General features: G+C 37.8%; 1 protein-coding gene across 1 annotated transcript; it reads right to left on the reverse strand.

Annotated features, from left to right (window-relative positions):
- On the reverse strand, positions 1-24995 carry NOP14 (NOP14 nucleolar protein). The gene is made up of 18 exons (XM_063336094.1): positions 24473-24995; positions 22203-22337; positions 21144-21285; positions 20546-20691; positions 19979-20116; positions 18323-18445; positions 16958-17089; positions 15291-15615; positions 13862-13992; positions 13531-13616; positions 11748-11883; positions 9745-9846; positions 8796-8949; positions 4058-4217; positions 3098-3245; positions 2034-2152; positions 640-795; positions 1-301 (listed from the first exon to the last, which is right to left on the reverse strand). Exons 1-18 carry the CDS (start codon positions 24668-24670, stop codon positions 202-204), a joined length of 2631 nt encoding a protein of 876 aa, XP_063192164.1. The 5' UTR covers positions 24671-24995; the 3' UTR covers positions 1-201.
- Positions 24996-25157: the final 162 nt, after the last annotated feature.

Consider the following 25157-nt stretch of genomic DNA (forward strand, 5'->3'; position numbering starts at 1 on the left):
TACAAAAGTGTTATTTTTATTTTCCTTACAAAAACATGTGAGTTTTTCCAAGAAGCTGGTTCACTTTTTCAGACAGATCTGATGATGTCTCCTCAAAAGGAATGCATTCAAAGAATGCAATTAAAATCTGCTCAAAAGCCATAGGATCAGAGTATTTCATAGTGTAGTAAAAACAAAGTTTCCTGCTGTAGATAGTCCAAATTAATTCTTCCCTTTTTTCCTTTTCATTGCTTTCCATTCACCTTCCTGTGTAGCAAGGCTACCAAGAAGCTCTTTCACTTTTCTTTTTCTGTCTGAATCTCTGTAAAACAAACAAGATATAAAATATTTCAGAAAGATTACATTAGGGAAAATAAGTAAGTATATTTACACAATAATTATTAATTTATAAAAAAGACCCCCAACTCCAACACACACTTAAAGTAGAAACACTCCACATATTCTTAAACTAGAGAAATGAAACCGCAAAGTTGAAAATACTTAAAATGATCTCTATTGAAAATGTTCGTTTTTCCTAAAATGGTCCAATTCTATTTATTTAAGTTTAGTATGGTTGATCATTATTGTCACTCTTGGCACGCAGCAAAGAAATGAACACAAACAACCCCCAAAGTGTTGCTGAAATAAAGGCTACATTACCTCTCCATGATTTCTGAAAGTTGCGTTCTAGCCAGAAACTGGTTATCTTTCCGAATCTCACGGATGGCTCCTTTAAGTTCACGTTTGTGCTTCTGAATCAACTGCTTTCTTTCTTGTTCCTCCTTGCTGCCTCCCTGCTTTCTTCCAAATTCTAAACTGAAATGAGAATGTATGTGTGAGTACAGAACACCTTAACAAAACCAACTTTTTCATGTTTATAAGGAGTGAGTTTTTGTACGAATACTAACTCAGTATTTGAATTCCTGCATGCTATATGATTAGCTTGCAAAATAAGGAGCTGCCCAATGAACATACTGGGAAAACACTCACCAGACCTTCTAACTGCCTGTCATCATCATCATGCAAACAACAAGCAGACGACACTTACACTTCAATCCCCCATACGTAGCCTACATTTTGAACAGACTGAAAAAGCCAGACAAAAAGGATTAAAAATGTCTGGAGAAAGATGAAATCTCCCAATAATATTTTAAGTTTTTGCAGACTTTCTCTGCAGATGAATTCCACAGAAGTCTGATCAGTTACTCGGGGATATACACGTATGGCAAAGGAAAGTTGTCCTCTTTAATTACTAGAATAAATCAGGCAGAGAATTTATGCCCCTGTAGGCAACCAAAGTGGCTAAGTAAGTCAGCAGCCAATAGGCAAACTTCCGGAATCAGAATACCATTTTATTAGCTACAAAACCAAACTAGTGTTATTAAAAATTTAATCTCAAAAGAGAATACAAAAATGCACATGGTCATTGCAAGCTCTGTAAAAACAGGAAAAACTCCCCCAAGTTTTTTTTGTCATTGCCACTGTTGAAGGCAGAAAGCTGCCTGGTTGGGGGAAAGAGAGGAATAGGGCAAGTAAGCATGCTTAAAGGAACGCTTAATCTGACCGATTATTTGTTATGATCTGTGATGCAGAATACAGGAATAGCCTGCCTTATCTTTTGCACCGGTGAAGCACCCCTCGGTACTTTCCCATCCATCCTTACCTTCATATAGTTCATATACATATGAACTACCCACTGTTGCTCTTCACACTTGAGTGCTTGATAGAGCATTTGGTAAAGCACCTGACTAGATAATAACAGCAATCTCTCTTCATCTTGAAATTTATTCATTTAAAATTTATTATATGGGCAAGAGTCGATTTCCAGTGCTACTTTTTCCACATGATAATCTTTGCTCTATTTATTAGAATTTCTCCTTCCTTTTCCTTTCCCTCCCTACCACCCAAGTAGCTGGTCCCTCGTGATTTGCGCACAAAATCTATCAGAAAAACAGTTATCTGTTTTATGTCCTCTTTTCCAAATCCTTCTAGCTTGCTGAAAATCTTAATGTTTAAACGCACTTTTCCTTTGCATCAAGTGTTGCTTTACTTACACTTTCACAATTTTAGGTGTATACTGTTTCAATGGCACGGGCTTCTTTTTCTCACATATCAGTGGGGTATACTGTTTTACTTTGCTCTCTAGCTCTTTCAGAGCACTGTAATACCATTCCTGAAAATGCAAATCAAATTACAATTTTAAAAGCATATCAAAGACACCATAATTTACAAACTATTGTAAATTGAATCAATGGTAATGTTCTCCCCATATGTTCTTTTTCTCGGTAAAGTCACTGCTATTCATTAGGACATTGCTAACATTGAGATGCTGTAAGCTTTCCAGGATGGATAACTTTTAAACACTTTTGGAAGTCTATTACGATGATACCACGGACAATAAGAAAGGTCTGCAGGTAGTTTCACCTAACAGAGGAAGAAGCAAGACTAAAGCCAGTTTAACTCAGATTCTGCCTTTCAGGGTCATTTTAAGAATGATTGTTCATCTTGTTTGTTTTGATAGCAAAAAATATAGGCCACTCTGCATCACTTACGTTACAAAATCCTGTTCCCTAAGGGTATTTCATGATGCCTCTTTGAGGAGAGGACAATTCTGCTACATTCAGAAGAGACAAATTAAAAAGTGAACCTTGTTGCTAGAAAAAGAAACAACTGCACTGTTCTAAATAACGTAACTGACCAGGCATATTTACATTAGTTTTACTTAGTTATAAATACTACATAAATTTGGTACACATACTTGGTTGAACCAAGGACTTACAGATTCATTACAAAAGTACAAGAGCAACTGGATGACTGGACTATTCTTATAAATATGGAAAGGTACATTATTACAAGTTAAGTGCTATTCTCTTCAATTATACGAGCAAGATACACAGTGAAAACAAAATATCTTTTCTAAACATTCTGCCCTCTTCTTTTGTTTTCCCACAGAAATGTCACTATGATTTTTGAGGAGCACAAAGGGGAAATGCTTGACCATTGAAAAAAAAATCTCACTGATGCTTATGCTTGGGTTTTTGTTTAAGCACAGATGAAGATCACAGAATTTATTAATAAAACAATCATATCAATTATCTCGTTCTTGAGGAACACATACCTGCATTTGTTCAGGATATTCATTCACTGGCACGTGTTGAGTAAGAAGTGTTCTGACAGGATGCATTATTTCATGGAACGATGGTAAAGACTCATACAGAGCTGCACATTTTTTAATAAGGTCAAAGCACAGGGCTAGACATGATAACCTGTTAATGCACAAAAGAATTTAACAATTTCACTTGCAGAAACTGTAGTGCATTTTCAAATAAGATGAATCAAATACATTAAATCTGGGAGCATTAGCAGTGTCTGTTATTGAGACTGCCTGACAGAACCAATTATGAGGCTATTTCTAGTTGTTAATTCAGAGTAAAAATGTCACTGTTCTACTATAAGTGAATACCCAAGAAATCCATGAGCAACAAATCTTTATGTCAGTGCACAGAGCACAAGCCAGTATTTTGTCTTTGCCCCTTCTGTAGAGTACGAAGTTTTTATACTTGGTCCTGGTACTAGTTCTGAAGTTCTAAAACTTTTTTGAAACAGAATTAGTTATTTTGGGTTTCTGTTAGAACTTTGTTAACAAAATGTTTACTCATCCCTGAAATAAGTTATACCGTAACACATGCACAAGGTGAAAAATGAGGCTGAACATTACTTAAGTTTTATTAATTAAGTGACACTTTCTAACACAGTTTGTATGTAAATACAGTTATTTGCTTCTGAAGAGCTCGACAGTTCAAAGTACTGAGCACCTCCTATGCCTCTACATCATCTTCCTCAGTTCACAGCTGTACCAAAAACGAATGGAAGGGCTGAGCACTCCAACAAGTGCCCTGCATAATGTTTTGGCAAAAGATAAGCAATTTCATATGCTACAGAGTAGTACCATTAAAAAAAAAAAAAAAAAAAGCAGAACAACTCACTACTCTTATTTTTACTCCTAAAGAACACCGTCACTGAGATTACCCAAAAGATGGTCTGTTTGGGATTTCTTCTGTTCACATTCCCCACATACCTGATGTGATTCATTTCTGTTGTGCTGGTTTCCTTTAATCTTGTCACAATACTCAATGGCAGATTTTGCTTCTGCCAACTTTCCAGATCCTTCTTATCACACACCAAAAGCAGTTCTAAATTTTTGCCCACCGGTGTAAATGGATGCACTACAGTATAACCTAAAAACCAAGAACAATAACCATTAAACAAGATCAATTCTAAGCATGCTTTCTGAAGGAAGACCGACCAAGAACTCTTTTTACTTTTTTAATCATATTGCCTTAAAAAATAATTTATCAGTATTACGTTTTTCTAAAATAATGGTAAACACTGGAGTATGAGTACAAACATTGGTAAGTGCTCTAGTCACATCATCCAATTCACAGCATTCAAAGGCAGGGACTGGGAGAATGAAGTACTGCCTTCTGCAGGAAAAGATCACGTTTGAGACCATCTAAGGAACCTGAAGGTGTGCAAGTCCATGGGGCTTGATAAGATGCATCCAAGGGTACTGAGGGAACTGGCAGATGAAGTTGCCAAGCCACTCTTCATCACATCTGAAAAGTTGTGGCAGACTGGTGAAGTTCCCAGTGACTAGAACAGGAGAAAAAATAACCCCCATTTTTAAAAAGGGAAAAAAAGGAAGACTCGGGGAACTACAGGCCAGTCAGTCTCACTTCTGTGCCTGGCAAGATCATGGAGCACATCATCCTGGAAACCCTCCATGGAAACAGAGAGGTGACTAGTGACAGACAACATGGCTTCACTAAGGGCAAATCATGCCTGACAAATCTGGTGACCTTCAGTCATGGAGTTACAGCATTGGTGGATAAGGGATGAGTGATTGACATCATCTACCTGGACTTGTGCAAAATATTTGATACCGGCACACAAAACATCTGTGTTTCTAAAATGCAGAGACATGGATTTTTACAGATGGACCACTCGGTGGATAAGGAATTGGTTGGATGGTCACACTTGGAGAGTTGTGGTCAACACCTCGGTGTCCGGGTGAAGACCAGTGATGCGTGGGGTCCGTACTGGGACCAGTATTATTTAACATCTTTGCTGGGGACATGGACAATGAGATTGAGCAAGCTTGCCAACAACACCAAGCTGCATGATGCAGTCAACATGCTGGAGGGAAGGGAAGCCATCCAGAAGCACCTTGCCAGGCTTGAGAGGTGGGCCTATGTGAACCTCATGACATTCAACAAGGCCAAGTGTAAGGTCCTGCATCTGGGCCAGGACAATCCCAAACATGGATACAGGCTAGGCGATGAGTGGCTTGAGAGCAGCCCTGCAGAGAAGGACTTGGGGGTACTGGTGGATGAAAAACTGAATGAGCCAGCAATGTGCACCAGCAGCCCAGGATGACAATTGCATCCAGGGCTGTATCAAAAGAAGTGTGTCCAGAAGGTTGTGGGAGGTGATTCTGCCCCTCTACTCCGCTCTGGTGAGATCCCACCTAGAGTACTGTGTTCAGCTCCGGGGACCCTAGCATAAGAAAGACATGAACCTGCTTGAGTGGGTCCAGAGGAGGGCCAGGAAGACGATCCGGGGCTGGAGCATATCTCCTATGAAGAAAGGCTGAAAGAGTTGGGATTGTTCAGCCTGGGGAAGAGTCCAGTGAGGACCTTATAGCGGTCTTCCAGTACTACAGGAAAGACAGGGAAGAACTCTTCAATCAGGGAGCGGAGCGATAGGACAAGGGGTAATGGTTTTAAACTGAAAGAGGGTAGATGTAGATTAGATATTGGGAAGAAATTCTTTACTGTAAGGGTGGCGAGACACTGGAACAGGTTGCCCAGAGAAGCTGTGTATGCTCCATCCCTGGAAGTGTTGAAGGCTTGTTGGATGGGGCTTTGAGCAACCTGGTCTAGTGGAAGGTGCCCCCCAGGGCAGGGGGGTTGGAACTAGATGATCTTTAAGGTCCCTTCCAACCCAAACCATTCCATGATTCATTCTATGATTCTAAGTATGGGGAACAGGATGCACAGTTAACGTGCCAGTGAGAATGGAGTATTTGATATGCTTAAGAGGAAAGGGAAGGCACAGGACTTTCCCATGGAGTTACAAGTAAAAGGCTTTGACCAGAAAGTGATCAAGCAGCACAGTGAGCTGGAGCAGGGAGAGCCCACAGTACACCACCAAGCCTCTCCTGTGACCTTTCAACAGGAGCCCTCAGATACATGCTGTAAAGTCCTCTGCCACCCCAGCTAAGTAGTTTTAAAACAAGAATAGCATGGAACACAGAATACATACTGGGGCAGGGCATACAGAAAACATGTAAGAATCATTATGCTTCTGATCTTAAGCTGGTACCTGTGAAATGGTACTTACAGAGCAGCATGAAAGAAGCATCTGAGGAATTTCATGGCTAAGGGAGAAAATAATTTGCAGCCTCTGTGCTGGACCTTTTTTTTTTTCCTGCTTTGTTTTCCTAAACATCCTGCAAGCTTACAATGGAACTTATTTCAAAACTCTTTCAAACTGCAATTAAAGATTATTTACATGCTCTAGAACCTGCACATGGCTCTTTACAGACAGGCCAGAAGACAATATGTTTAAATAAAGATTCATAAGGTTTGAGACCCAAAGTTGTGAGATTATGACACACAGACATATGTAACATCAGGAACTAAGATATGCGAGCTTTATTATCTGCTTTACTTGTGAGAGGACAGCAGATCTCATTAACAATTCCATTAGCTAAAGCTATGAACAATGATAATTCCTTCCCACTCCTTCCACCTCCAGCTTTTCTCCTTTTTTAAGGCAATAACTGTTTTTTAAGTCTAAACCAGACTGTATTTCAGTCTTTTATGAAGTTGTATTCCATATAATTTCTTCATGTGAGAAATCTATGGATCAAGCTCATAAAATTAAAACAATAAGAGCTCTATTTGCTGAATCTACTTACTGTCAAAATTGAGCCCCAAGAAATTTTTTGGTAACAGTATACCAACATTCCAGAGAGCTGGCTCTGTGCTCATTTTAAAAATATTCCGTGTTGACAGCCTAACCATCCCATTTATCAGCAATACTTCTACCATGAATATTTAAAAACATGATTGGATACTTTGATAACGTCAAAACATCAATACTGACTGAAAAATTCTCAAAGGGAACACTGTGCCTCTAACGTATCTTTTATTGAGCTATTCCTCACTGCTAACTGAAACCAACACCATGCAAATTTAACTAGTGAAAAATCATTAACAGAAATACAAAGGAAATTAAAATAAAATTAAAAAAAAGGTTAACACTTGATCATCAATTACTGCTAAATATTTTTAAATAGTTTCTTATCTTGCAGAATCTTATATTTTAACCATACCAAAACCTTTGTAGATCAAACATTCCTAAGAGATTACACAAAGGAGAAAATACTTTAAGTGCTATGTAACCCACCCACTCTGTAACCTCTTCCCAACTCCTTCTAAGAGTTCAGCTGCCTGTGTTCTGAGAATCCGTGGCTTAGCTCTGATACAGCCCAGCTGTGTAACCTTGGCTCACACTTCAGAGGAAACTGCTAAGCTGTGAGAAGCAGCTGGGAGAAAGCCTGTAGAGTACAACCATACAAGATAATAAAGGTGAAATTGCAGCTTCTTGAGAAAGGGACCATTAGTAGCTCAAGAATTCAAAAGAAAAAAAATGCCAGGATGGAAAAAGACAGAAATCCTAAAGGGAAAAAAAGAAGGGAGCTGCAAGACAACCACTCAGTACTGCTGAAGATTTACTGGAATACTGCAGCAACAGCGGCTTAACCTTCCTCACCAGACTGATTATTACCTAGAGAACAGAGACTCTTCAGGTGTCTTATCAAGAGTGATGAGCATATTAATACATAGCCTGTAGTTCTTTACATCCCAGATGTCTTGTGAGTTTGCCAACAAATAACTGAATTTTGCACTTGAGAATATCCTGCCTGCAGTCTCTTCACACACGCTAAGTGACACTCAAGAGTGACCCAGACAGAGAACACACAAATTTGTTACTATACTCTGACAAAGCTCTTCATAAGTGAATTATTGTCACTGAACTTGTCAACAAGAAAGCCCCAGATCTAGAGTAACTTTAAAGCTAGAAATGAACCCAAAAGAAAAAAAAAATTGAAGAAATAGGAAGACTGGCAAATAAAAATAGTTTGCTAGCATATGGACGAATTGAAAAGATAGTTTTATTCTCCCTGTTGTCTGTGCAAGTTGCTAAGTTTACACAGTTATGTTACAGCACAGACTAATCCTGCTTGTGGAGATAGCTGCTGTCTGTTACACTACAACAAATCCATGCCAAATAAATAAAAAGGAAAACCACCAACTTTGTGATATACTGCTCTCATTTATCTTGGTGGTACAGCTATTAGCTGGAGAGGGAGGGTATCTGCAGCATTAGCTGCTGCCTCACTGTGAAGATACAGGGTACCCACTGGGAATCTGTTAGGGACTGTGAATTTCAGAGCACAGTCCAATCACACAGTCTATTTAGAAGAACAACATTGCAAAAATACTGCACTGTGGGCAACATGACTTAATTTCCTGTAATAACTTCAGTTCTTTCCTTCCTGCCAACAACACTAGAGGATCTAGTGTTCACAACAAGATGCCCAAGAATCAAGGTCGTGTATGGCTAACCTAGCAGATGATTGTGGTCTTTTGTTCTAAACAATAAATTCCATGTGAAATATTTTTATTGACATTTAAAAAATAAACTAATACTAAAATTTATTATTCATTTTCTCTAAACAAACTCACCCTGGGCCTGTTTTTTGGGCAGAGATATGTGAAGTATGCCAAGAAGAAAATTGATGACTTCTGGTACAAATCTTCTGGAGAGAGATACGTATTCCAGGAACAAACAGCATATAAATAACCCTTTAATAACATCTTGCAATGTTGTAATGCGACACTAAAAGAAAAAAAAAGGCACAAAATATTCCTAGTTAAAAGTCTATAGATCACAAATATAGGATCTCCCCAAAAGCAGACATATTAAATAAGTCGTATACATTTAAAATCTGTAAAATTACACCCGTTGGACTTAAATGAAAAACATCTTGGCTTTCCCTTGCCCTCACTAAAGAGTACATGCAGAATTGAGTAAGCAGTCTGTCAGAACTGGTTTAGCCACTAGAAGGTGCTAAACCACAAACAGTAAGTTCTTCAGAAATGAACAAAGGAAATACAAGGCTCAGAGCAACTTGAATATCTGACAGCAGTAGAACAACTAGGTCAAGACTTTCGAAACATATAAACAGGATATTTGTATCGAAAAATAAGGATTTTAACTGCACTGCAATGCATTTCATTAGGTACATTTTCAAGGAAAACAAATACTGCCAATTTTTAAGTATCTTAAGTAGGAACAAATGCAATAAATGGAAGAGAAATCAGTAACGAATGATTTGAGACTGTGTTCAGTCTGTTCTATTAGTGCTGTGTGATTTCTCATATAAGGAATTCTTGTGTGACAGCTTGAAAAAAGTGATTAGATATGGTTTTGTGAGTTGGACTGTAACTCTGCAAGGGTTTTTTCCTCTTCACTTTTTCTTCCGATTACTATCTGTGACTCTAGTAAACATAAATCTGCCTTTTCAGTACATTTCCAATATATATACATATCAATACTAACACCTATTTTTGGAGTCCTAGGAAGAAACATAGAAATGAAGTTATATACTAAGATGCAACATCATAGACATACCTTTGTAAGTAGCTGACTCATGTAAATAAAAGCAGGTGTTACAACTGGATGCCAGAAGTCAGAAGTTGGAAACAGCAGAGATGTAATTTTCAAATAAATAAGCTGATAGCACATAAAACAGAGTAAGGCAAAATATAGTAAGACATTATTCCCAGGATCTTGACTTTACACATATGTAACTGATGAATAAGTGACTGCCATGTAGTAGTCTAAAAATACTACAATATACATAATTTTGAGAAATCTGGTATGATACATGACCTATTTGCTGAGATGACTGTTTAAGTTCCATGAGAAAATGGAATATCCATTATAGGTCTAACACTGCACTAATTCAATGTGGCAGCTGAAAGAACAGCCAAGAAGGAACTATGCCTCCCAACCCTGTTTACTCCGTAAGAAAATATGACCCCCTTCAGCCCACCACAATCACATATTTTCACACCACAAAAAAATGAGCAAGTGGCCACACAGGACCTGTGACACCTTTCAACAGGTCCTCAACACAGACAGTTAAGTAATTATCACACATCAACAAATTATGGTTGCAGCCGAAAGAACTAAAGAGTGATTAGGTACACTTTTACTGAAGGGGACTTGTTAGAGAGCTACAAGTGACCTCCTGGCAAGACTTAAGGATGTTAAACATCAGTTGTGAAGTAATACTGAAAATTATCTAAGTGGATATTTACATAGTAAGCTAGACACAACTAAAGTTTTACTGTTTCAGCTCTGTTTCTCTCCACAAAGTTTCTGTTGTAAACAAATATTCTCCTGAACGGTTTTGGTTACTAACCACCACAGTCCAAATTTCAGGTTAGATTAACTATAGGCACATGTAAGGTCTACTAACACAACTGGTCTAATGAATGTTCATTCAAACAAGCATTTGAGAATAGGACAGTGATATAAATCCACCCTAAAAGATAATGATGGCTTGAAACCTGAAAATGTCCACTGAAGAGACTGAAAGTCAGAAGTGGAGTGTCACCTAAGGGTGACAGTGACAAAATAAAAACATAAGTTAAAAGCTCTCTAAAATGCATTTCCTGCAAAATCCAAAACATCCTGAATAAAGACTCTTCAAAAGAACTCAACATAAATATTTTCCAAGCTGTAAGAACCAAGTCTTCTAAGCAAATCCTTCAGTCTATTTTCTTTCAATAGTCTAATTATTCCATCAGGCAGCACTGCTTCATCAAGCTGGGAGACAAAAAGCCAGTAGCTCCCTTTGGGTTACTGGCTCATGTTTTGTCTTTGAAACTTTTTACTACAATAAAAAAATACTCATTTTCCATATGCTCCATTCTTGAACTCCCTAACAACTCCCTTTACCTAAACACTGAAAAAGCAGTCTGTTCACACTTAGCATGGCCACTGAAATTTTGAAATATTACTAATATAAGAAGGAAAGGTCAATTCTTTTTGAGTCATTAATTTAGCAGTTATCATATATGAAGTACTAAGAAATGTTGCATTTTTATACCTATAATATGTCATTGCTATTTTTGTTAACCTAGGAGATAGTGCACTTCTATGGAGCACTTTTTAAAATGTTTGCACTTAACGAAATTAAGGAAATCAGGACATAACTGACAATACCACTTCTTCCTAGAATTACCCATTTATGTTTCATCAGGAAAACAAGGAATGTTTTGCTATGAAAAACGGAGGGGCAATTTTAAGATCTTGTCCTCTCACTAATATTACAGTCACACTTTTATTCTGAAGAACCCTGTGGTGAGGGTGGTTTGTTTCTCAGGTTTGTTTTTTTGTTTTGGTTTTTTTTTTTTTTTTATTATTGTTGTTACGGGGGTTTTTTGTTAAAACTTATCTCCAGAGAGAATTTAAATAACTGAGAAACTTAAAAAGTCATAGATGCTAATAATCCATTACATACATTACATAAATATAAAATTAAATTTAATGTCGTCTCTCATTTACTGGCATTTCTGTACTAATAGAGAGAACAAGAGGTTTTCCTAGCAGTATGCATTCATTACCATGTCTAATCCTGGAAACGTTGCACGGCCTTTGACTTCAATTACTTCTTCCATGTCATGTGCAGCGTCTCGAAGGATAAACTTAATACTATCACTGGCTGCCTCAGGAAACATCTGGCAAAGATTGTACAATGGCCTATTAACAAGAAATTTAAGTCATGATCAAGTTACACCACTGATGTTAATAAAAAAATGATTTTTAAGCACCTGTAGGAAGATTTCTTGTGTTCCATCTGTATTATAACAATAACAAATCCCTGAAACAAACTATTCTTTTTTAGAACTAGCCACCCAGTATATACATTGTAATTCTAACACCTAGTTTACAGAGACATGCATTTTTCATTGGGCCTAATCTTTGATTCGGTAGTTTCTAAGTCTTAAATAAAAAATAATTTAAAACTTTAAAATACACTCCCAAATCATCTGCTACGGTTAAAACATATCTTTCTGAATCTCCTAACTCTTCATTTTACTGCACTGAGGTATGCTGGCACACACTAGGCACCCCACTACTCTAAATTCTTAGGCACTGTTAAACAACATGTGACACAGCAATGTGGTTAGCAAAATCACTACTTAAAACAAGAAAAAAGTACCCACAAAGTTAGGTCAGCTCCTGGCCTATGGTTAGTGCCTAACAAGGAGATGCAGTCAGGAGTCTGCATCTGTTTGATCAGAGTTCTTCCATTAGTTTCAGTTTAAAATGTCTATGGTGATATTAATAAATCCCAGTTCCATAAAACAAACAAAATGTATTTATGCTTCTTTACAAAGACCAAGCATGTGTGACAGTATCAACGGGTCACTGCTCTTGCTGATGAAAATAACAGAGCAATGAATGCTAAAGTTGCACATAACAGATTTTGTAGAAGTTATTTACTTTAGCATGAAATAAAAAACATATGCTGAAAACTACATACAAATAACTTACTGAAGGAAAGTTGTCTGGCCTGCAAAGTCAAGATGGGAATTGGAGACTAATTTTGGTTGGAAGGGACCTTTAGAGATCACCTGACGCAACCCCCTGCTCAAAGCACAGCAAACTTCAAAGCTGGATCAGGTTGTTCCTGGCTTTGTCAAGCTTTGTATATCTTCAAGCATGGAGATTCCACAGCCTCTCTGGGAAACTCATTTTAATGTTCAGCACCTTTGCTGGGAAGATTTTTTCTTACATCTAATTGGATTTTCCCTTGTTGCAGCTTGTGTCTATTGACTCTCATCCTTTGCTGTATACTCTGAGACAAATTTGGCTCTCTTGTCACTATAACTGCCTGTCAGGTATTTGAAGACAATGTCAAATTGACAACTTCCTGCAAAGTGTTTATTTGGAACTTTTATATGAACTTATTATAACACTCTTTAATTCCATTTTCATCTAGTTCCCCAAGTGAATTCATAGAATGGAAACCCACAGAAAAAAAAAAAGAAAGATTGCAAAGGGGACCGCATACCTTATCGCGAAGCTTAAAATCCTTAACCAGCAGTCTAAATAACTTCATACACAGAAGTTTACACATACATGGTATTATTTATCCACTACACATGAAAAGCATTTTGCAGATCAAAAATTACATTCTGAGGTTTTGAAAATGTCTTGGTACAATTAATAGCTCAAGCAATACATGAAACAAAATTAAAACACTATAAAACTGGAGAATTAACAGTTGCCTAGAATCCCTACATAACTATTCAAAACAAACAACATGCTAAATGCTTTACCCTAGGTAGCTTTTCTCTTTAAATTGTAAAGGAGAAAAAGTCCACAGGATTTATTACTTACAGGACCAGTTTGTCAATTGTTCTGAGCTCTGGTAAATCCAGAGTTGCTAACTCCCCAATATACTCCAAAAGAAAGCCAAACAGTTTCTGCAAGAAGCATAGTATGTTAAAATTATTAGGGTTTTTTTTTCATTGTACATATTCTTAAGCAGCACAAAAGAACGGTGATACGCAAATTAGAAAATTAAGAGTGGTATGTTGATTCTACTGCTATTCACAACACAGAAGAATGTATGTTTTATACCATTTCCTGAATGCTTACTAAAACTTACTCTGGAATTCAAGGTTAATTTTAAACCTTAAAACAAAACAACACAACAAAACCCCCATACCTCCAACTTTGCTTTGTTTCCCACTGCAAGGCTTGGATGATTGCATTTCTGAATTCTCTCCAGTATAGTAAGCTGTTGTTCTATTGTTCTTCCAGCCAGTAGGGACTGAAATGTCTCATAGGAGTCAGGAACTAGAACATAAAGCAAAAATTGACCATACAAAAATCTGAAACTTAACATATATAATTCAAGTGAACATCTAACAAATTTCCAATTTGGAAATGTTATTATTCATAAAAAAAAGATACCATACAGCTTTTAAATAATCACCTTTTAAACACTAATAACCTATCAGCATATATGTAACATTATATATATATATGAACATAAGTCAGAAAATAATGTAAATATTTTTGAATGATTAACATTCAATTAATTCTGTATTTGCTGCCTAAGCTGAGAACAACTATGTTGACAAACACAAAGCAGAACTACACTTAAGCACACATTTAACCATAAATTTACCATAATACAATCAGCTCTGTTTAATTCATGCCTAACTAGCTTTGTATGAAGCATACTAAGAAAAGTAAGAATCTTGCCACTAACAAAATAATTTTTAAAAACCCTCATCCTGGCGTAAGAGAATAAACCCTCAACTTTTGCATAAATTGACATGCTAGAAAACATCCTAATTGGTTAAGTTTTTTGAGTATTTTAATGTGACTGCTTTCTGGTTAAAGCAAAAGCTGAATGGAATTTAAAAAGCTTTGTGTACTATAAGTTACCTCCTTTTGATGGAAAAATGCAAGTACTTAAGGAAGTTGTTTGAAAGGTTGTTTAATCTTGCAACAGATACTTTTGTTACAGAAATCTACCCTAGGACAATAGTTAGATGCATTATGTACTTAATAGTAATGAATGTTTTGTGTACTACTTGAAACATGCCTCCTCCTTCTTCCTAGGCACAGACACAAAAGGAGTCAAACTTTGAATGTCTCTATTTAATAATACTGCTATGTAACACCACAGGGATTAAACCTTTGAATCCTGCCTCTCCAAGCATCTTCTCTGACAAAAATTTCAGTCCAAACACTAGAGAAAGTAACCTTTTATTGAAGTATAGATAACAGAATACTATTCTGGCTTCCCTTATGCAAAACACTAGCACTTTGGATTGGATGTGTTGGTGGCCTTCAGAAAGGAGCGCAGATCTTTTCATTTTTCTCCCCAGTATTCAAGTTTCAATTCTAAGGCTGTTTGGAGGAGCAGAAAGAGCGCTGGGGTGAAATGGCTCTGGTTCCCGCTGCTCATAGGGGTGATCATTAAGAACAGCAGTTACTGGCTACTCTTGGAATAGTAGGAGACAACTGCAAAGCAAAACTACATGGATGAACAGGAATACGTTAAGATCCTACAGCGCAGAGGAAGAGACTGGTTATAAACCCCCTGAAGACAACAGGGATCTCTGGATCAGTCCTTTGCTTACCAGCAAATGTATAGGGAAGCTCTGATTTGGCGGCTTCCATTTTTGGATCTAGTTTCTCCACAGTCTGTGATTCATTTTCATTTGTCTTGTGTTTCTTCTGTTCTTTATTCCCTGGAGCTTCTTCTTCACTCTCAAGGTCAGATTCAAGATCAGAGTGGCTATCAGCAGCACCATCCTCTTCATCTTCATTAGCAGATTCTTCCTCACTTTCTTCTTCATTCTCATTATCCTCCTTCCCACTCTCCTCCTCTTCCTCCTCATCTTTTTCCCCTTCCTCTTCACTTTCAATATTCTCCCCTTCATTTTCAATATTAATTTTTCCATCCTGTTAGTAGAGAAAATAAGCCAGTTAATACTGATAAAGTGACAGCACCTCGCCAGAATCACCATGCAAAGCTATCATTAAATACACATGAACAGAATCTGAGCCTTGCTACCCTGACCAAGCAGTGCCAGCAGAGAAGGGATTTTAAGGAGATACATACAGATGTAAGAACAGTAGGATATTTCCAAGGGGCTGTAAGAGACTGGAATAATAGGAGGTTGTATACGACAACTAAAAGAATCAACACAGAAGTAAAATCTACTAGCAGATAATATGATAAAAAAAATAAAAATCAACATCACTTACTGAAACATTCTTAATTTAAAAAAATAATAGTCCTTCTGCATATTAAAATAGCATACCAGATAAATATTTGTTCCCATCCTGATTTGATTAATCATCAGTTTAAATTCACCTTCACAATTTGTATTCTCCACTTCAAGGACAACAACAACTCCCCTGCTACTTACATGTAACAGGAAGAGAGGATCAGTATGCACACATGTGCACCACAATCGGGGTGACTCACTACATCTCAGCTCTAAGGTTATACTGTTCTGCCACCTTAATCAAAGCTACTTCATAGGGGAAGGGTTCTTTCAGAAATCCACTCATCCTCAGTCTGAAATTTCATGGAAGCTGTATCAAATACAGCAGAAATTAAAAAAAGAAAAAAAAAAAAAAGAGACCAAAAGGGCTAATGCCCTCTCTTCAGCCCAATAGGCTAACAGCACAGGAGGTCACTATAATAGCAGGAATACAGTCAGTAGATTAAGGGAAACAACTATTCCCTTCTACTTGGTGCTTGTAAGGCTACAGAGAATAGAGCATCCAGTTTTGGGCCTTCAAATACAATAAAGACACCTATAAACTACAGCAAGTTCAGCAGAAAGACACCAGGATTGTTGGGGGGCTGGAGCACCTGCCCTATGAGGTGAGACAGACCGGGGCTTGTTCAGCCTGGACCGAGTAACCACCTTCCAGTAGCTACAAAGGAGATCACTGAGAAGGCAGAGCAACACTCTTCATCAGAGTCCACAGCAGGAGAATGAGAAGCAACAGGCCTAAGTTGAAATAAGGCATGTTCAGACCGGATATAAAGAGAAACTTTTTTCACGGTAAGGACAGTCCGTGCACAGGCTGCCCAGAGAGATGTGCAGCCTCCATTCTTGGGAGATTTTCCCAAAACAGACTGGATAAAGCCCTGAGCAAACTGGTGATTTCACGGTTGGTCTTGCTTTGAGCACAAGGTTGGACTAGAGGTCTCTACAGAGGGCACTTCCAAACTTATTTTCCTATCTTCTTTTCAGAACTCTGAAAATTCTGAAATTTTAAACCTTACCTTGTAAGACAATAAACGTCTGTCATCTTTATCCAGGATAAAGCCATCAGCTAGATCATCAGCTGACACGTGACTGGGTTTCTTTTTATTCGCCTGTTCATCTATTCCACGCATTCGACGTAGTCGATCTGCCTGTATTTTAGAAGAAATACCACACACAGATGTGAACCATATAGATTAACTGAGTAACTACACCAGAATGGAAGAACCCTCAAGTATTACAGCTAGGAAAATCAAGGGGAAAAAAGGTGAATTGGGATTACTCGACAAGCTGATGAAAAGAAAAAAACCAGCAATTTGAGAAATTATGGGCAAAAGCTGACAATACCTTATTTTTTGTGGGGAGTGCAATCTGACAAGAGCACATACACAAATGGATTATCTTATTTGGAAGGCTTTAAAGCTGGGTTTAAGAGAAGCATTTTGTTCTCTCATTTTAAAATTTGTCTGTTTTGCTTATGAGACACTGCATCTTTACTAGAAAATGTAAGCTTCTAAAGTGTTTTATGATTCTGCAGTGTTTATCTGTGTTTCCCATATGTGTAACAAGATTGTAGTAAACACAACCATATCCTAAGATTTTTAAGATATCCTAAGTTTGTAAACAGACTCAATGGGCAATATCTGAACCAATCGTTTACAAAAGGATTTCCATGTGGGCAACCAGACAGACCGTGCATCAAACAAGATGACAAGAACAGAACAGAAAAAACAATAAGCCTTCTTTCCATTCTGCTATTACTACTGAGCTGTTCTGAGGTAACCTGAAGTTACTGAATCCCTGTGGTCTTAAATGGGTCCTTAGTATACCAAAAGAAAAAGAAAAAAACAGAGAGAAACATTTACCAAATTATTCATTCTTTCCATAAGACCCAGAGCTCACGTAATACAAAAGAGCATGCAACAATTCCCAAAAGAAACCTATCCGTCTGCAAAGCAAAGCTATATACATGCTACTGCTGGAAGACTCTTGCAATACGAGAAGAAAACAATAAATGACTCGCCAGCGTATTAATTCAACTGCTGTGCAACATGATACTCACCCTTACTGACTTATAAGCACCCCTCAACTCTGAATAATTTAAAACATTTAAAGGCAAATCGCAGTGATATTCCATTTTTATTGAAGAAAGATCAACTCCTTTCATAAACCTCACTAGTCACGTACTAAGTCTACTAAGTCTATTCTTTTTTTTGTTGTAGTATCAAACTGCAAACAAAACACAAACAGAAGATTTCCTGAATTCAGCCTCTGACGAACTGCAGTTTAGTACAGCCACTTTCAACCTAAGGTCAAGCAATGAATATAAGCGGTCACTCCCAAAAGACAGGCCACAAAACAGTCTAAAAACATAAATGGTATACCTCCAGCTTCTGGAGTCGTGCCTGCTCTTCTTTTGCCAATTCTTCTTCTGTCTTCATCCTTTCTGAAGGTTTTGCTTTCATCTCGAATCCAAGTTCTCGAACAATCATATCATAGTCATCAGGCTAAAAAAATATTTATATAATGGTTTATTATCTTAAGTTTTATTATTCTGCTTTGCAGCCACCCCTCTGCCAGACTAACAGCTAAGAAATAAGACTGTTAAGATATAAGGAAAAGAATGTTTCCAAAGAAAGCCACAGGAACATTCAACTCACTATATTAAGACAAGGATTGGAATGAACACTTGAACAGAAATTCCCCTGGAATCTCCTTCCCCTCTACTTAAGTTACTCACAACTGAAAATCTTAAAAATAGTATTTTAAATAAAAACTGGTTTACTTATTAATTGAAAAACTTTAAAATACTGTTTATTAATTAAATACTATTTTCTCAAAAAGCAGATAGCATTAATCAATTTATAGTTTACATTACATTGTCAGACACGAGCTAAGTCTTTGTTGTCTTAGTTACATAGATGTCTATCTTAAAACAAAAGGGAATCCTGATATTCATTGAGTTTAAGCAGCATACTTGGGTAAACTGTTACTAGCAGAGATTACACTGGACTTGAGAATACAGTTTTCTTGATACCTGCTGAAGTCACTAAACCATACAGCTTCTCTAAAACTCAGTTCTAGGAATTTTTCTTCTTACATACGACTAGATAAATTTCTCCAAATCAACGTTAATGTTACAGAGCATTACTAATTCACATTTTGCTTCCTTCATAATTCTTAGCTTGGATCCACGCGCATGAAGCGAGGCAATCAAATCTTCCTTTTCAGCAAATTATGATGACAAACCTTTGTCTAAGATATCACATTACCAACATATTATTCAGCATGTTTTCAAACATCTTAAAACCAAAAATCAATACATCAAAATATGAACTTTTGATCCAGGATCTTCTGTTTGTTATTTGAGATCAGTTTTAACATAAGATCAATTTATTAGTTCATTCTTTTTAAAAAAACAAATTCTACTGCCTAGGAATAAATGGAAATTCACAATGTTCTGCAATGTAATAGAAAATTTCTACAAGGAAAAAAATTGTGCGACATATTACAATTCCTATTCTTAGATTCAAAATTTTATTTTCCTTAGTATAAAATACGAATAACAAAAAATTTTGAGGCCATAAAATACCTATCCATACGTTAAACATTTTAATTCCCTTTTTGTAGAGACAGTACACAATTTATGACAAGGAAATGCCTGTTGTCAAATAAAAGTTATTTTATCCAAGGAACACTGCAAAGGCATTCAAACTAAGTCAGTGTTCTCAACAATTTTTTTCTTCAAGAAAAGGTATGTGTCAAAAATAAACTGTAGCCAACAGTGTTGTTCAACCTGCAACCTCTCTCAGATTTGAGAGCTAACGAAAAGCAATAGGTAATTAAAATAATACAAATCATATAAAACCCTATATTACTCCAACTAACCAAACCGCCCTAAAATTGCCGCATTCCTTTAACATGAATAGCAGGCAACATTTTATTTTACAAAGTGATGAACACTGCCTTATACTTCAGCCACTACAAGTCAAACCCACAAGTTAGTAGAACAAAAGAAAGTAATCTAGCCAAAACCTTACCTTGGGTTTTTCTACTTCTTTGTCCCTTCTCTCTGACTTCGGGATTTTGCGGGCAACAAGGGTTTGGATTTCCTTCCAGTCATTGTCAAGCTTTTCTGTGAGTTCTAGTGCACTTTCTCTTCGAGTTTGCCTTTCTTGCTAGATAAAGACAAACCAAAATAAATGCAGCAGTTGCATTCAGATGAACATGACATAGCATTTACAGCATAAAACCAAAATGCTTTCTTAAGCAAAAAAATAATTTTAAATATTTAATATTTTTAAGGTGTAAAAACTCTTTGTGGAAGAAGGACTATAGAGTTACACTGAATGGCACAAGGGTTGCATACAGAAAAGAAGCTAGAAGTCAACAGAAGGGGAGATTTGGGGATACAAAAGAACGGCAGATATTCAGTGCATATCCTAAAATGCCTCAAAGTCAGATGGACTTTAGTCAAGGAGCTTGGACTCTTCTCCTAGACAGCTATCTTCTTTGTTTTCTATGCCACTGCTACTTTATTCTGCAAATACAGAAATTGTGACCGCTTCTTAATCATGCTCATTTATACTTCAGGTCTAAAAACTCACCTTCTCTTGTTTAGATTTGGCTATCATCTCTTCTATGAGTTCCTTCCTAGATTTAGGTTTTTCCTCCTCTTCATCTTGCTGCCCACTTGATGCTTTTTTACGGAGGAGGCCTCCACCCCCTCCAAAGTGAGCAGCAGTTAACTCAGCTAGAAGAAAAAATAGATTGTGAATCCTTTTTAAATCCACGCATGAGTGCTGATGCTGCTGGGACAGTTTCTTCCTATTCTTTGAGAACGGGAGCAATTAAAACTATTTAATCAATCATGTACTATTCCCACCGCTATGGAAATGACGATACCAAGAGAGAGAGATGCTGGACACATAATTTATGCTGACAAACATTTTGCACAAGGTAGGAATATGTGTTTTTTAATATTGTAACTAGTATTTGGGTTCCAATTTAACATCTGCTGAAGTCCAGAGAGTTGTTCTATGTATGGTTAAGAAGTAATCAAATCTGGCTTAAATATCCCAACCAATTACGTACTGTTATTTCTCACTGAAAGACAGTATGGAACAAATGATGTACACGTACTGACAATAAAACCAGCCGTGAATAAGAATATTGAGCAGCGGGATACTAGCTGACATGTCTTACCTGACAGCGTTCCTCTTTCTTCTGTGTCACTGTCACTATCGACAATATCATTTAGTTTTTCAATTTCTGCCAAAGATTGCCCATAATGAGTCAATTCTTCATCTTCATTAAGATTATAGATATTCTTCTTTCCGTAATTTTGCTACATACAGTAAAACAAACCAATTAAACAACAAAAGATTTGTAGTTCCCAAGCAACAAATTAATAAAACACATATTTTTAGTGCTAGTTGAGGAGATTCTTATTCCAGTGTTGTGCTGTTTTTAAGAGTACTACGCAACCAATCCTTTCATTCAAATACATTATACCTTGAGTGAGGGATGTCTTATTCTTATACTAATGTAGAAATGGAATAACTCAGGAAACCTAAGGAAGCTTAAGTTTTATCTGTATATCAGTAACATCAGTTCTGAATTGCTGCTTTCAAGCCTAATGTGAAACTGACTGTAACCTACACAGTAGGTTATCAGTAGAATCTGATATTACACTACTCAATTCTGGAGACTGAGTATGATGAGGTAGAAGGTACAGTACTGCATATACAATTCACATTACAGAATGACAGCAAGTTCCAGAGTTGTTCTAGTCAGCAAATGAAATGGCTGCTGTTCAACAGCTGTACTGGAATCTCAAAGTGTACCTGATGGTGGTTGCCTTTTCCCAAATCATAGGAGTCAAAGCAGTCAAAGAAAACGAACCTATCAATGAATCTGCTTAAAATTGTCTTTCTTGCATATCAGTGCTTAAAAGTGCTCAAAGAAATTTCTGCTTCAAAAAGTTGTCTTGCAAAACCAGAAAGTTCTCATGAAAAATTTTGGATTCCCACAAAAAATTGCTTTTTCATAAAAGTTCCAAATACATAAAATCAAAAATAAAGCATTACTGTGCAAGACCCTTTGTTAAGGGGGACACTCCTAGCCTAAAAAGTCAAATATTTGTTGCACTTTTGCGGGGGGGTTGGGGGGGTGGTGTGTGTGTTTGTGTTTTGTTGGTGTTTTGTTTTTTCGTTTGGGGTTTTTTTCCCCCCCCTTTTTTTTTTTTAAATTCCTATAGTTTACCTGTCTTTCCAAAGCGAATCGTCTGATCATCTTTTCCTCTGGACTTATTTTGGTATTATATTCACCAAAACGTTTATCTTTAAACACATTTGCCTTTTCCCTTTCTTTATATTCTTTCAGTAATGTTTGGGTACGCTAGAAGGAAAAAAAAAAAAGGAGATCAAATTAAAAAACAAAGAGAGTAACTACTTTCAAAGCCATGGCAAAAAAGCCTCCATGGTATCCTGGCAACATAATCTAATTCATTAGAATGCAATGAAAAAGAAGGAAAAACGGATGAGAAAAGAGATGGGAAGGTCACACAATATATATGCAGTCATTAGGTTCTCTTACAAGGTGCTCATATGAAGATAAGATATGGTACACTGTATCTCATCTTTATTTTATCACATATAAAAAACTCTGCATTGCCACTGAAAAATCCTGATTGGCCTGAAGCTTAGTATGCAAGAATAACATATTAAAGAAAGCAAAAAAGACCCAGTGTCAGCTGAACCCCTTTTGTCACCTAAGACATAAAAACTCCCAAGTGGGTACATACATTTAGCTCTCTGCTTTAGAGCTGAGCACAGGGAGGTTATGCATCCAAGCAGTAAAAGGAAGTTTAGCAGAGCTACATGGTAGTATGTGCTGTACTTAACGGCACAGGTAAGGAGACAGGTTTACTTTTCAAAGCCACTGACCTAATTCATGACAAACATTTGCTTTACCTTACTATTATATAAAACCCAAATACCTTAAAATGTGATATTAAGCATTCATAAAGCTTTCTAAAATCTGGACAAATAGTAATAAAGACTGAAAGCTAATTTAGAATTTCATGCTGAAGATATATAGTTTCTAAAGGAAGAAAATGCTGGCCATGTTTAGACTGAAAAAAAAATATCCATACTTATTTAAAAACACATTAAGTAAATCTTATGGAAAGGTACTGTCGCTGTTCATAACAACATGAACTCACAAACTGCAGCACTGAAGGAAAAGGCTGAGTTCACTACAACAGGCCTCTGCAGCCTCACTGAACATTCACAACTTTCAGAAGCCGTGGTAACTGACACCAGAGCTCAGGTTCCATCTACTACTGTGGCAGTTCTACCTTTCATTTACTTCTTGCACAGAATATATCAATTACCATGCAGCTTAAACACTGTGCGTGAACTTTAATATCTCTTAATACCTTGGATACAGAAAAGTGCTTTTATTTATCAATTATTTAACATTCTCTCTCATTGATAAAAAAATTATTTAATGAACTACTTCTCACAATGCATGCAAAATAATAAGCTATCCATGTCCTTTTGCTGTGCTATTTTTTTAAAAAAAACTTTTATTTTCAGTTAAGTGCTTTCAATTCTGTTCTACAACAGATTGTATGTAACATGTCAGAGAGAATGTCAGGGGCAAACTTTCAAATTATGCTTTTTTCAGCTTTAACAGAATCTACAGAGGTTTTAACTTCTTTCCTAGTTTGTTTGAATGGACAGACCATAAAAAATTCTAGTCCTTCACTCAAGGATAGGGTTGGCTACTGGAATCCCAGGTGAATAGTATCACGTAATACCCTCCCTTATACGTTATGGATTTTGGTCAGGTAGCTAGTGATGTTAGTAAAAAACACGACTAAAAAAGGCGTAAGGACGGAAGATAAAAGATTTACTCTTCTTAAGTTTTATGGTCATTCTCATGAGAGCAATGAGGACAGATCATTATTTTGCATCCCAACACGTTTCTACAACACAACTGTTTAACCAGTGCATGAAAAGTCATCTGCATGTTTTCCAAACCAATGGTAGTTTCTTTGTATTACACATTTCTCACTGCATTCAGACCTTAGTGCCCTTTCAAGCTTTCACTATTACAGCAATACTGCACCATTATCAAGAAGCTTAACATCCTGCAGCAACCAAAACCGACCAACACGATGAACACTTACAACCACCTGCACTCTGGTCCAGCATTTGCTTGCCAACAACACATGCCACTGTATTCCAGACCTGTGTGATTTGAAAAGAGAATATTCCCACAATATGGGGAATCCAAAGGCAATAAGGGAGACTTGCACTGCTGAACCCTGTGGAGTGCACTGGAGGCAGACATTTTCAGCAGGCTCCTCATCATCATCTGAGCAATGTGAGGCAACCAGCCTCTCCTGCCACACATGATGGAGGCAGTCTCTTATCTCACCTGGCATAGCTCCTGGCTTATCACCTCTCCACCACAACTACATCTACAGATGCCATCCTTCCTCCCAACTTTTGATGTCCTCTTACCTTCTTGATGGCCTTGGACCGTGAGACACCGGGCAACCCCACATCATTCTTAGTCTTCCTCCCCAGGATGTTAAACTTCTGCCTGTTGACCTTCACCTCAAAGGGGTTGCTCTTGACCATGGCCATAGCTGACTTCACGGAACCCTTGGCTGTGGAGGGCACCGGGGCCTTTCGCTTCCGCTTGGTTGCCTTCCCCATTTTTGGTTCGGGTGGATGCGCGAGGGGAAGGAGAGGCTCGGTACCGGCTTAGTACTCACTCAGCGGAGGGGGACGGGGGGGGCAGGGCTGGAGCTGCAAATAGGCCGAAGAAGATGGCGCCCAGGGAAGGGGGGGAAGAAAACCCCCACACACTACCCTTCGTGCCTGACCACTGCCCTCGTGCCCTCCCCCCAGACCCCGTGAGAGGCGGCGGAGGAGGGAGGGAGGGGGGAGGGAGCGAGGAGGGAGCGGCGGCGGTGGTTGCGGTGTCCCCTCAAGCCGGCGTGTCCCGGCGGTACCGCACGGGCACCGGCAACCTCACATCTCTCGCGAGAACTTGGCCCATCTATCGCGAGATTTGCCGTTCTTCTCCCCTCCCGCGCCGGGAGGGAGGCCGGGAAAGGTCTAACGCACTATATATCCCAGCAGGCAGAGCGCCGCGGGAGCCGGGCAGATGCGAGCGCTGTGACGCAAGGCCTGCTGGGAG

This window comes from Chroicocephalus ridibundus, chromosome 5 (genome assembly GCF_963924245.1).
Source record: "Chroicocephalus ridibundus chromosome 5, bChrRid1.1, whole genome shotgun sequence".
NCBI classification, from domain to species: domain Eukaryota; kingdom Metazoa; phylum Chordata; class Aves; order Charadriiformes; family Laridae; genus Chroicocephalus; species Chroicocephalus ridibundus.

What these genes read in the sequence shown, in the direction of transcription:
- NOP14 (XM_063336094.1), bottom strand. Translation starts at nt 24,670, where the DNA reads ATGGGGAAGGCAACCAAGCGGAAGCGAAAGGCCCCGGTGCCCTCCACA. An exon ending in GCTTCCCTATACATTTGCTG is followed by an intron (nt 13,993 to 15,290) that starts GTAAGCAAAGGA and finishes TTTATGTTCTAG; the next exon opens with TTCCTGACTCCTATGAGACA. An exon ending in ACAATTGACAAACTGGTCCT is followed by an intron (nt 11,884 to 13,530) that starts GTAAGTAATAAA and finishes TCTTGTTAATAG; the next exon opens with GCCATTGTACAATCTTTGCC.